At 41.1% G+C, this 13885-nt stretch overlaps 2 protein-coding genes and 1 long non-coding RNA gene across 4 annotated transcripts; all 3 read right to left on the reverse strand.

Annotated features, from left to right (window-relative positions):
• Positions 1–210: 210 nt before the first annotated feature.
• Positions 211–1157, reverse strand: LOC127912585 (uncharacterized). The gene is made up of 3 exons (XR_008083324.1): positions 949–1157; positions 476–733; positions 211–432 (listed from the first exon to the last, which is right to left on the reverse strand). It is a non-coding gene; the product is annotated as an uncharacterized LOC127912585 (long non-coding RNA).
• A 1869-nt stretch (positions 1158–3026) lies between these two features.
• Positions 3027–9115, reverse strand: LOC118359625 (haloacid dehalogenase-like hydrolase domain-containing 5). Its single transcript, XM_035738185.1, has 8 exons — positions 8441–9115; positions 6935–7138; positions 6490–6602; positions 5721–5814; positions 5602–5635; positions 5310–5484; positions 4889–5077; positions 3027–4353 (listed from the first exon to the last, which is right to left on the reverse strand). The coding sequence occupies exons 1-8, from the start codon at positions 8558–8560 to the stop codon at positions 3954–3956; spliced, it is 1329 nt and encodes a 442-aa protein (XP_035594078.1). The 5' UTR covers positions 8561–9115; the 3' UTR covers positions 3027–3953.
• A 463-nt stretch (positions 9116–9578) lies between these two features.
• LOC118359626 (CCHC-type zinc finger nucleic acid binding protein-like) lies at positions 9579–13584 on the reverse strand. 2 transcript variants are annotated; one of them, XM_035738186.2, is made up of 5 exons: positions 13425–13584; positions 12004–12126; positions 11576–11641; positions 10978–11176; positions 9579–10597 (listed from the first exon to the last, which is right to left on the reverse strand). In XM_035738186.2, the coding sequence occupies exons 2-5, from the start codon at positions 12122–12124 to the stop codon at positions 10480–10482; spliced, it is 504 nt and encodes a 167-aa protein (XP_035594079.1). In that variant the 5' UTR covers positions 12125–12126; positions 13425–13584; the 3' UTR covers positions 9579–10479. The 2 variants fall into 2 exon arrangements, with proteins under 2 accessions (XP_035594079.1, XP_035594080.1); XM_035738187.2 differs by having other exon boundaries at positions 13430–13580.
• Between the last annotated feature and the right edge of the window lie 301 nt (positions 13585–13885).

Raw genomic sequence — 13885 nt, forward strand, 5'->3', positions numbered from 1 at the left:
GTATTTACGGAATGTCTGTCTCTTACCAACTGAATACCATTGTGAATAGAACTTGGCCATTTTAAATTATGTATATTATAAAATAAAATAAGCATGTTTTTTTCAATTATCTTGTCGATTGATGACCAACCAAGAACACTGCGCATGACTGCAACAGAAGAACCATATCTCCGCCTTAAAACAACCCATGACTGCAACAGAAGACCCATATCTCCGCCTTAAAACAACCCATGACTGCAACAGAAGAACCATATCTCCGCCTTAAAACAACCCATGACTGCAACAGAAGAACCATATCTCCGCCTTAAAACAACCCATGACTGCAACAGAAGAACCATATCTCCGCCTTAAAACAACCCATGACTGCAACAGAAGAACCATATCTCCGCCTTAAAACAACCCATGACTGCAACAGAAGAACCATATCTCCGCCTTAAAACAACCCATGACTGCAACAGAAGAACCATATCTCCACCTTAAAACAACCCATGACTGCAACAGAAGAACCATATCTCCGCCTTAAAACAACCCATGACTGCAACAGAAGAACCATATCTCCACCTTAAAACAACCCATGACTGCAACAGAAGAACCATATCTCCACCTTAAAACAACCCATGACTGCAACAGAAGAACCATATCTCCACCTTAAAACAACCCATGACTGCAACAGAAGAACCATATCTCCACCTTAAAACAACCCATGACTGCAACAGAAGAACCATATCTCCACCTTAAAACAACCCATGACTGCAACAGAAGAACCATATCTCCGCCGTAAAGCAACCCATGACTGCAACAGAAGAACCATATCTCCACCTTAAAACAACCCATGACTGCAACAGAAGAACCATATCTCCACCTTAAAACAACCCATGACTGCAACAGAAGAACCATATCTCTGCCTTAAAACAACCCATGACTGCAACAGAAGAACCATATCTCCACCTTAAAACAACCCATGACTGCAACAGAAGAACCATATCTCCACCTTAAAACAACCCATGACTGCAACAGAAGAACCATATCTCCACCTTAAAACAACCCATGACTGCAACAGAAGAACCATATCTCCGCCTTAAAACAACCCATGACTGCAACAGAAGAACCATATCTCCACCTTAAAACAACCCATGACTGCAACAGAAGAACCATATCTCCACCTTAAAACAACCCATGACTGCAACAGAAGAACCATATCTCTGCCTTAAAACAACCCATGACTGCAACAGAAGCACCATATCTCCACCTTAAAACAATCCTTGCTGCGTTATTCTGTGCATTCTGCAGCCTCCTAACTTCCACAGACCACCGAACAATAGTTCACTTGACTCTCAACCAATGCCTGTGTTATTTGCTGAAGGATTTTCCCAGGTAAATATTTAGCTATCCTTCTGATTATGCATGCTGTTTTAATTTAATATAACATATTTTATTTTTAATTTTTAATTTATTTTACCTTTATTTAACCAGGCAAGTCAGTTAAGAACATATTCTTATTTTCAATGGCGGCCTGGGAACAGTGGGTTAACTGCCTGTTCAGGGGCAGAACGACAGATTTGTACCTTGTCAGCTCGGGGGTTTGAACTCGCAACCTTCCGGTTACTAGTCCAACCACTAGGCTACGCTGCCGCCCCATAGATGAGTTATTTGAGACGACCATGATAAGCAGTTGTCTAGCTGCACTCCCAGTAGTTTGGTTTCTGCCGCTTCTTCAATTTGTACTCCTCCCATACTTAATTGTATCCCATGCTGTTTTGGCCTTTTCCTAGTTGAACAGACCAAAATAACTGGTTTTCTTAGTGTTTAAAGCAAGTTTGTTTTGGCAAACCCATTTCCTGATAATCTCCAAATCTCCTTGCAAAGCTTGCTGTACCTGTTGAACCGATTGTCTTGCTGCATAAATTGTAGTATCATCTGCAAATATAGTGGCTTGAGTTTCAACCAAGATATAGGGAAGGTCGTTGGTGTATATTAAGTAGAGAAGTGGCCCAAGGCAGCTGCCCTGCGGTATTCCACAGTTTAACACATTAGGGGAAGAAAATGAACCGTTGATATAGGTAGACTGTTTCCTGTCAGTAAGATATGACTGTACACAATTCAATGCTACCTCCTTAAAACCATAATGCATTAATTTTGTCAAAATAATTTAATGATCCACTAAATCAAATGCTGCACTGAAATCTAAAAATAGTACACCTACAAACCTGCCATTATCCATAGCATTGAGCCACTGGTCAGTCATGTCAACCAATGCAGTGGTAGTGGAATGGTTTTTGCGATAAGCATGCTGATTGGCTGTAATCAGATCATTCTTTTCCATATACTCCCACATTTGTCTACTCACAATACCCTTGTATTACAGCAATACCCTTGATACAGCCTGGATTCGAACCAGGGTGTCTGTAGTGACGCCTCAAGCACTGAGATGCAATGCCTTATACAGCTGTGCAATTCGGGAGACATTTAGGTGTTGTACAATTTGCAAATATTGTTAACACTAGATAAGTGAGAATATTTATTTCTGAAACTGAAGATGTGTGCATGAGGACAGTAAGAAGAAAACCGGTAGGATATATGACAAGAAGATAAGCATGTTTTATTTTCTATGGAGTCGTTTGTTTTCATGTTAACAAACCCATGCTATATCATCAGCACTGAAGAACAGGTAGCCAGCTTTTTTCTTTTTTTAAGGCTACGCTATTTTCATATCTTATAAAATATGTAACGCATCAACTGAAATGCCTGGTTATAATATAATAATATAATAATATATGCCATTTAGCAGACGCTTTTATCCAAAGTCATGTGTGCATACATTCTACGTATGGGTGGTCCCGGGAATCGAACCCACTACCCTGGCATTACAAGCGCCATGCTCTACCAACTGAGCTACAGAAGGACCAAGTGGTTAATACACTTATGATAAAATAGCTTCTCTTATATTCCTATATTTTATATACATATAAGTGGCTAGATACAGTCTTTGCATCTGTGGTCAAAGTTTAAACACATACGACAAATGGTAAATTTACAACAAAGGGCAGGTTTACTAGCTCGGCAAGATATGGTAACATTAAATGAGAATGAATCGTTTTGTTCTGTGCAAATACAGGTTACATGGGTTACATTTCTAGAAATAATGTCGACAGCACAGTTGAAGGACGGCATTGCACCCTAAATATCAAATAGGTATTCTTACAGCACAGGGCCCGGTTTCCCAAAAGCATCTTAAGGCTAAATTAATATTAGAACCATCTATGGTTCTAACGATAAAATTGCATTAATATGCTTTTGGGAAACCGGGCCAAGTACAGTATAATGCATGCATAGATGTAACAGACAAAATGTATGGTAGACAGTAATATGGTCAGTTTGAGAAGGAATTGAAAACATATGAATTACATAGAATTCATAAAAATATTTATAACTTATTGTAGTCAGTAAGATACATAAGACCACTTAAATCAAATTAACAATTTGAAAGATTGTCATAATCTTTGTACATAATCACAACTAAGAAAAGACTTATTCATAATACTATTAAATAAGACTTTCATTAAAATCAATTGCCATTACTTAAAAGCGGGTACAATACAATACAACAGAATGAATAACAGTTAAATCTCACTACAGTACTTTACACCGTTATGAGTTTGAATATGACCTATTAAGTTCCTTCAATGCACTGCCAAGTTGTAAACACTGTCCAACGTAACTCAGTAAGTGGTGTTTCCCAGTTAAGACTAATCTTATCCATCGTATCATACAAAACAAATCTGCACAACACTGGATATTGATCAGGTCTGCTCTGTATCAATTTTTAGGAACCCCCTCCTTTTTAAACCAGAACCATATAATTAGAATATAATCAATTCTAATTCTATGGCCGGCACAGGCAAACCTGAGACCTCTACTAAGGAGGTCTCCATGACGACACCAATCTGAAAACATTACTGAGGCACAAACTTCTCCTGCTCAAAGATAAGCTCCACGGCGTCAGCCACGTCCTGCACGATGTGCCCGGGCTCTACCAACGCCGGGTCAAAGCGGAAGTCGCGATGCCCGTGAAACACAGTCTCCTTGATGCACTTGTTGGCATAAGTGGGCACCTCCGTGTGGGGGTTGTACACCCCAGTACACACCAGGATGGACTTGCAGGAGGTGGCGGAGGGGGGTGCCAGCTCGCTCTCCCAGGCGTTCTCTAAGTGGTCATTGTCCTGGGGAAGGGATGCATTAGAGCCAGTGCCAGTGGCCATCTTGGCAACAGCTTTGGAGTTCTTCCTCCTGTTTCTCTCCTTCAGGTAACAACTGTAGAGGTTGGCCCCATAGATGTCAGTCATCAGGTTATCCCTGAGGGAGTAGAGAGGCAAAGGAAAGGAAATCAAGGAGAGGAATCAGGTAGTACAGAAATTACATCCCACATCATGGACATCATGGACAGGTGCAGAATCTTAATTTGACCAGTATTGTCGCATCAATATAATCCTGTAACAACAAGATTTGAACATTCAAATTTTTCCACCAATGTAATGTTTAATCTGTGGTTAGGCTATAATTAGGCTATATGAAAAGTGCAATACTGTTAATATAACTAGTGCGGGTTTCAGTGAATGTATCTAAATCTCAAAGCTCATCTGCATTTCCTGCGGTGCAGGAAAATTATCAGCCACAACAGCGATCAAATTAAGAGCCCACACTTATAACAACTACTTTAGCTTCAAGATGAAATCTAGCTGTGCTTTGAATCCCCAAAAAAACAAACAAGTAATTATAATGATATGTTATCATTCTGCAATTACCCATTTTTTACCTAGTAGTATATTTGTTCACATAAAATAAATGGCCACCATTTTTGCTGTCAACAGTGAGATGACAGGGGTCTTACCCAATAGCATAGAGGGAGGTAATGGGCTGTGTCCAGTTTCTCTCCGCAGCCTGGCCTCTGATGAGGTACTCAGCAAAGTGGTAGGTCAGTTCACTGGGCTTCCCCATCAGAGCTTTGTACTTCACCTCTTTACCTGTTATCTTCTTGTAGATGTTCTCCAGGCACACCAGGAATGTCCCATGACCAAACCTGGAGTTGAGATCATATAATGAAGCAAACATGTAATGAAAACATGATCAATTAAACTAATCACACTCATTGAACCGTTTTCTTGAAGGCCAGACTTCAATGAGCTTAGTCCCGTTTTGCATCCAGGACATTAATAGATTCTATGGGGAAAAAAACAAATGTCTTTCTTCCTATTCATATCTGCCTTTCTTTTCACCACATTTCAATAACAGCTCTGATTCAGTGTGGTTACCGTGGAGACTGGGCCTCAGCCATCCACATGAGATCCATGTTGCAGGCCAGCAGGGGGAGATGGGGAAGCTTTTGGGTCTGATGGGCTCCGCTCAGGTTCCCATTGGTCAGAAGGATATCAATTATCAGCTGGAGGTTAGTCTCCCATCGGATGGGCTCCCCAAACAGAATAACAGCTGGACCGGGAAGAGAAAAGATGTGGAATATGATGGATATGACATAAAATTGCGATTACGGTGACAGTTCAACAACAAGATCAATCAGAAGAAGAGAATCCATTTACAAGCCCTCACCTTCTACTGTGGGAAGGTTGGCAATAGGACTGGACTGGAAATAAAATAAGAAATGGAAGGTGCTTAGGAAAGCCTCTGAAATATAGCCTGTCTGATGTATACATCGGCTCGAGTCTCACCGGCAGTTTGGGCCGTCTGTTGTGGTCCACCATGTCCAGCAGAGGAAAGGATTCTCTCAACATGTCGATACTGACCACATTCTGGAAGCCCAAGCTTATAATTTTAAGGATTACACCACCACTGATCTGTTTGTGCTTACCTCCACCCCCCTCTAGGTGTCGCCCATCTTCCCCACTTGTTTTCTGTCTGTCTGTGCCAGTTTGTCTTGTTCGTTCAAGTTCAAGTTCAAGTCTCAGCTCCTGTTTATCCCCAGTCTCCCTTTTTCTCGTCCTCCTGGTTTTGACCCTTGCCTTTCCTGACTCTGAGCCCGCCTGCCTGACCACTCTGCCTATCCCTGACTATGAGCCCGCCTGCCTGACCACTCTACCTGCCTTGACCTTTTGTTTGTCTGCCCCTGTTGTTGCAATAATCATTGCAACTTCAACACAGTCTGCACTTGGGTCTGATATACCTGATATAATCAGCTTGTTAATTAATTTCTAGGTCATTTTTATTTTTTACTTACCTAGGCAAGTCAGTTAAGAACAAATTCTTATTTACAATGACGGTCTAGGAACAGTGTTAACAGGTTAACAAACAGCCTTGTTCAGGGGCAGAATGACAGATTTTTACCTTGTCAGCTCGGGGATTCGATCTAGCAACCTTTCGGTTACTGGTCCAAAGCTCTAACCACTAGGCTACCTGCCGCCCCGATATTCTCTTATCAAGCTAAGTCGAGTAGATGCTTTGATAATGTCTGACAATACATATTGTATTTCAAAAGGATACTTTTTGGCAATATCCAGGACGGGCCCTTGTCCTGACACCAGAACACACTTGTCATGGTATTTCTTGAACATCCTCAGTGGACTGTGTGACATCATCACCTGGTCCATGGTGATCTGGTAACAAAAACACCAGTCAGATAGGCTGAGCCAGACCTACAGCAAGCAATATCTTCAAGAGGACCTAATTGGTTTGATTTTCTGTGCAACGAGACACACATACAGTTGAATTTCATATCAAAAGGCTGTGTATAATGCAGGTCATTGTCTACCTCTGCTGGTCCTAATATTTAGCCATCATATGGCTGAGAACTCGTTTAAAGTCAAAAGACAATGCACCACGTTAACATGTACAGCATGAGTGGCTAACTGCCCACACAGGGACTAGAATTAAAGAATGTCTTAATCATTACAGATTGTGTGGCAGAAGAGAGCAGTGAGACACTTACAGGCACTCCCAGGATGTGCGAGAGCTGGTCTGCTTTCATCTGCCGCATACAATTCCCTGCGTTGGTGACAAAAACAACTGGTACCACAAATTGTCCCTGGGAGTTGACCAGTTTTTGGAAGGCCTTTTTTGCAGCAGGGATGGGTATCTTTCCCCGGACAAGCACGCCATCGATGTCAAACAGCAGGCCAAAGCATGGCTGTGGCTGGGATAGGAAGAGAGAATGATTCATATGCCACATTCTAGATCGCTACATTATGACATAAAACTGTAATGTTGACATCATGCATCATTAGAAATATTCCACTCAACAATATAAGACCCATCCCCAAAGCATGGGTCTGAGTTGACACACAAGACAGGATGCAGGACCATGCGTGTGGTTGTTTTAAATATGAATCTAGACTAGTAATGATTCAGTTTCTGTATGTTACAACACACAACTATTTCCAGGGTATTGCTCAACAGTCTTAACCTCATACGACCATCCGGAAGTCCCGGAAGTTTACAATCTGTTTCGCTATTGGTGTGGATCAGGCTACAACAGTCTCGCCTCTTGGTAGATGTGGAAGGAAATGTGAATTGTGGAGGCAGCTCACATAAAGAGAAAATAAACATAATATGTGATGTGAGGGTAGAAATTCATAGGCCCTGTGATTATTGGGACTTTCCTCTTATCAAAGCCACTTTACTGACAGGCCCAATATGCCATATGGATACATATGCACCTCTGAGACCTATTATTTAGAGAGACAAAACCCTGATGTAATGCAATTCATTGTAGCCAACATTACAGGAGCTAATGATATGGGATTGTGATGGAACTGCAATCTCTTTTCCTATTCAAATGGCCCCTACCCACATTTAAACAAAACAATGTGGGGGGTGCAGAATTGACTGCTAAGAACAGTGCAACTGTGTGATTAAAGGCAGAAGAGCCCCCCTGTGAATGACACAGCGAAATGCAACATCAAAGGCTAAAGCATCCACATATATTTGCCATATCGCAATTGTAAATGATAACTTGTTCTCAACTTGCCTACCTGGTTAAATAAATAAAATAGGCAAACAAATATCAGCCTAGGCTACTACAGGCCTATCGATTCAAGATCGCGATTTGGCATAAACAAATGACACGATGTTTTGACGTATATGGAAAATCTGATTGTTTTTTACTGGCCATGTTTTTTACTGGCCATGTTACAACTCAAATGTGTATTTGTCTATATTTTGTCAATCGTAGGTTTAAGTCTCCAGAAAAAAAATACGATAGGTTGTGGGTGTCTTTATTAATTTGTTTGTTTCAAGAAAATACCCACTCATCTTGAGCGATAACATTCGGAGACATAAAAATGTGCATTTGGGGAACCAAAGCGCCCATCCCCAAAAATACCAGTGCAATTCTACATTCTTTAGTATTCCTATTACAAGGAAACATTGGCTACAATGTATCAGCTGACAGTGCAGAATTCATTTGGAAGCAACAGCTTTGCAGTTCGAATAGTACCTTGCTAATAGACACGATTCCGCTAAACCCGCACTCAGAACCGGCAAATCCAGCTCTTCGCCTGACTTGTCGGTTACACAGGGCGTTCAGAGCTCGGTAAAACGGCAGGAGTCCCCTCATCTCCGCCTACTTTCACCGGCGACCGAAAAATAATGAAACACCAAATAAAAAAGCCGGTTTGGACCGAGCTTGTTTTCTTCCGATTTTTTTTCTATGCAGGGCGAAATGACGACATATGAGGACTTCCTTTTAGTGCTTTCAATACAACTGAAAAAAAAGAGGTCAAATCATGACGTCAGTAGTGTTCAGGTCGGAGCTCTAGAAAGATGCTCGCGTTTCCGACCTTCCAAATTCCGAGTTGGATTATCGCTCGAAACGATTATATTTAGTCTGTGCTTGTTTTTTCTCCGCGACGTCAGTTGTCTTGGCCGCACGGAAGTCGGAGATTTCCGAGTTTTTTTGAACGCGGCATTTTATTACGCACTGTTGAAAATCGTAAACAGCGGTAGAACTAGACTGCGGCCCCAGCTGCCATTTTGAACATCAGGTGGAGCAATAGAAATGCAGGGGAAAACAGCAGCAAGGATACTGGCCATTTTAGAAGTATAGATTGGTGCAGTGCAGTAGACAAAATTCCTCAAAATAATACAAGTATTAATTCACCTAATCCATGTTTTCAATTGATTTATTTCAATTTTCCGAGACCAAATAAGGGCCAAACTGACAGCAAAATTGACAACCGGGAGAGCTGAAGCACAAGTGGGTCTTTATATATAGATCAGCTAAATTTACACTGCAAGTGCCATCCAAGGGTAATTTGACATGGAAATCTGAGCTATGGGTTAGAGATGACAGGAGGATTCCCTATGGAGTTTGCCACAACCTGTTCTATATTCTCTCTGGGAAGAAAAGTCTGCGTAGTCCTGTACTATAACTGTTGACAATGTGGGGCCACCCACAATCAATGAGTGTCAATTTGGAAAGCAAATGTTACATGACACATTTCTAGGGCAGGGTTTAAGTTGTTCTACAAGCTCAGAACTGCTGACCAATACAGAATATATACACAACTACATTCAAGAAAGCAATACAAGACCTAGAAGAAATAAGCATTGAAATAAATGCAATCACAAGAATCTTCCTCCCCGTGCTCCTCCTGCTTTATTGATAGTTTAAAATTACATTTCTATGTTCTACGACTTCAGATGCATTTTCCTTCCGACTTAAAAACTGAGTACAAGCAAATTTGATTTTTTTTTTTTACAGTAGTCTAAGTGATATTGTACAAAAATAACATTTGATTTCTGTGAAAACATTCTCCATTCCGAAATAACTGCTTAATTCTTCTGATGATCTGACAACTGTTTGTTGCTAATTGTTCCTCCAAGGTAAAAGTTTCCAAAATAATTTTTGGGGGAAACACCTACCCTGGTCTATTTACTGATACTCCTTTAAATTGTAAACAGATTTCTTTTTATAAAAGAACAGAAGATTCTTTAAATTCTTCCAAAATGTAATGGCATTTATCGATATAACATGCAGTTTGTTATCGCCCGGCACTTAGCTGCTTGTTGGGCCCAGATGCAAACAGCTCATATGTTGTGAACTGTTTCCCATGTCATACTCTCTTGGCCAACTCATGTTATCCCACTAAAACAAACCAAAAATAACCATACATGGAAGTTCAGGTTTCTTTTTACTCCCTTCTTACTGAGACTCGCTTTCCACAAGCCCAGAGGTCCTCTCTATCACATATATTTAGTCCCATTCATTCATCTCTGTTCACCAGTGGCTTGGAAAGGGGGATTCTTTAACAAAGCATTATACATAACACCGCTACCAAACTAAACAAACATTTTTTGTATTGAATGCAGAAAGATTTTTTCCCCACCCCTTTCTTCATATTACATGTTGAGAGGCTCACTGGCCCGGGACTAGCCTCTGTCAGCCAACCTTTGGCCAGTGAAGAGGATTCAGAGAAAAATAATACAACCAACCATCAATCAGAAAAAAATAGGAGGGGCAACAAAGGGCACTGATTATGCGGTGGCTTCGATGGTGCACTCTTTCGCCAGGTGGCCGGTGTTGCCGCATTTGTAGCAGTTCACCTCACTGGCTTTGCTGCACTGCACAGCAACATGGCCAATCTCGCCACACCTGGAGAGAGGAGAGAAAACATTAGGATTTCAGTTGACCAAGCATAAGAGTTATCATTTACATGGCTTTGGCGGAGACGGGAACTAATCTGCAAATAAAAAGCGGAAGGACCATATACACAGCACAAACATACATCTTGATACACTGCATAACTACTTGAAAGCTTTTAAGACTACAGTAAACCCATTTATGCCCCCAAAAGAAGGGGGTACCAGAGGCTGCATGTCACCCTCGAGAAGACTTGTCGAAACACGTTGTGCGTTCAGCAGTTGTTAGTCAAGTTTGCGCTGTACATGGAAACATGCAAGTATGAGTCGTTACCATGTGTACTTAGTAAAAATATTTTTTTTGTAAAAAATGTTTAATAAGTGGCCACTCACCTGTAACATTTGACTTTATCGCAGAGTTTCTGGATGTGACCAAAGCCACCGCAGGAATAGCACTTCTGCTCGTTGGCATGGTCACAGTCACGGGCCACGTGGCCAGCCTTGCCACAGCTGTAGCAGCACTGCTCCCTCTCCTTTTTGGGCTCCTTGCAGTCCCGGGAAATATGACCACTCCTGTGGCAGTTGTAGCAGGCTGACGAGAAAGAAAAAGTTATATTACAAGATTTGTTCTTTAAATTGAAAAGTCTAATATGGCATTTTGTCAGAACTACTTCAAAGCAATTAACAGCATTGCTATCAATAATGAATACATATCTTTCAAAATACCACTATTCAAACAAGAATGTGTTTTATACAATGTTTATAACATGCAATAAACATTCTGAAATACCATGTGTCCCCAGATCCTGAATAACAGTAAGACCTAGTACATAGTGACAGTCACAAGAAGGCTGCAACTATTGCTCACTGTAAAGCTGAACAAGTCCATATTGAAACAAAAAGTTTAATGCTAAGAAAACTGGGAGTTGGGTTGACATAAAACCATTGGCATGTACTTAGCATTCAATAAAGGAAAGAAAAGTATTCTCACCATCCTCAGTCTGTTCACAGTCCCTGGCAATGTGACCTTGCTCTCCACAGCGATAGCAGAACAGATCTAGAAGAAGAAAGGTGACCAACGTTTACCATATTCTCATCCGTGAAGAAAACTGGCAACTAACTCTGAGGAACATGTATCGTTCTGCTGCTATGTCAGCTAAATTGACATTGAACTATGCAATTGTGAACTAAATCAACAGAATCACATAACATATTGTGACTAAGACAACCATGTGTTGTCATTTTGATATCCCAGTGGTAACAAAGCAACCAACAGTGAGGTTATTCCCCATAGAAGGCTTTTGTGCGCAGCAAACTTAAGGCAGCTGCTGATAATCGTTCATAGATCTCGGCTTGACAAGCTAGTCTCACACACGGTGTAGAATGTGTGAGGTGTGTCCCAAAAACCAAGAAAAGTACCCTTTCCTCTTCCTCTGCCCCTGCCGCGGCCACGCCCCCCACTCCCAGCTTCAGGACAGTTCTTGATCCAATGCCCAGGACGGCCACATCGAAAGCACTCACTGCTGCTGCTCATCTCCATATCTGCAAAGAAAACAGAAAATACTTAACTAAAACCACACTTTTGGCAAGTCACTTCCAAAGCTGCAGGAATTCTAAGGGTATGGTAAATGATGCATTCAACAGTGGAGTCAAAGGTAGGATTGGCCAATAAAAGTTGGGCCAATCCATGGCTTGTTCTGACCCAATCAAGTGACTGACCAACTCAATCAACTATGCTGTTAGCATGATTATCAGCCCTGCCTACAGACGTTTCAACTTCTAGTTTTGTTTTTTACTTTAAGTTAACTAACGTGAATAAAATAAAAATGTATGTCACTGGATGTAGGTTAAACGTTGGGTGGTAAAAAATACAATTGTGCACGCCTGTGCATGACTATACAGAAACGTAGTTTAAAGTTGACTTATTGTCATCACAATTGAGGCTGAAATGACTTGGAAACAACGTTGATTCAACCAGTTTATGCCCAGTAGATGGGATCAAGCTAGCTCGTGGCTACTATTTTAAAATGTAAAAAATAATGATCCGTATGCCACCTGAAATAAGCTAAATTTCGTGGTGGTTTGGTCATGTCTACCCCTGCTTGAGCAAGCTGACATGCGGGCATTATGAAAGGGCCTAACACGTTACCCTACAACGCGAGCGTAGATAGCTAGCCAACTAGCTAGCAACGTCGGTAGCTAATGAAACACATGTCACGTCTGGCCAATTGATTAACGTTAGCAATGCTAGCTACCTAGCAAACACAAACCTGATTAACTGCAAAATATGGCTTATACTCCCTGACAATTTGATCTACCGAGGTACTTTCTATACAGATCCATTAAAAATGTAGTTATCCTCCGTAAAAACATGACCAGTGCATGAGGCTTTCTGGCCTTGTCACGTTGAGATTGCATTTTGCTACAGCTAGAAACTGCTGCAAACACCACCTCTTGAATGTGGCATTGCTAGGCCGCGCAGCAGCTATTCAACGTTCTAAAAATTGCAGTTATCTAGCACATTCACAAATACTTCGTTTCAATAGTATATTGATAGACACATTAACCGGTCATATTTTAACGAGGAAAAATTATAATTTAATAGGGCTAATTTCCCGCGCATAACGAAAAAAGTCGAAGTAGCAGTTAGGCCACGGACCCAATAACGTTAGAAAAGGCTAATGCTACCCGTTAGCCAACATCAGCGAGCCATTATCGCCATGAAAACACATGATTTTGGATATTTATTTGATGGCGCCTCTAAGTTTGACACCTTAACTAAGAGCGAACATATTACAAATACACCGATATTTTCTAATAAAATGTTTTTAATTACTCACCTTACCTAGCTACGAGATTCTCTGCTGTTTACGCCTCCTCTCTCCGTTGCGCCACATGCGGTGTGAACACGAGTTTCTAGAGATCATTCACACTATCCAGTCAAAGCTAACGCAGCACTTGGGCATGGTCTTTTTTCCAGGACCAATAGCAAACGAGCGCACTTGGACAACCTCCTCCATGGATTGTCAAATCATTGAATAAGACAGCAATTATGTCCCGCCTCCCAAGTTTCTAGTTCCTGCTGTCTGCTGTCAAATCAAAGGTGATCTCATATTTTGATGTTTCATTTGCCATATATTACACGTATAATTGCTAGAATTATAGCCTAATACAATCATGTAGCCTAAGAACTTATCATTCCTCTATGGATATATTCTAAAAGCTTTCCACCTCCAAATATCACATTAAAAGAGCTGTATGTAGGCTAAAATGCATATTATGCATCAGTGTTGACTGACAC

The sequence above is a fragment of the Oncorhynchus keta genome, chromosome 27, assembly GCF_023373465.1.
Source record: "Oncorhynchus keta strain PuntledgeMale-10-30-2019 chromosome 27, Oket_V2, whole genome shotgun sequence".
NCBI lineage: Eukaryota > Metazoa > Chordata > Actinopteri > Salmoniformes > Salmonidae > Oncorhynchus > Oncorhynchus keta.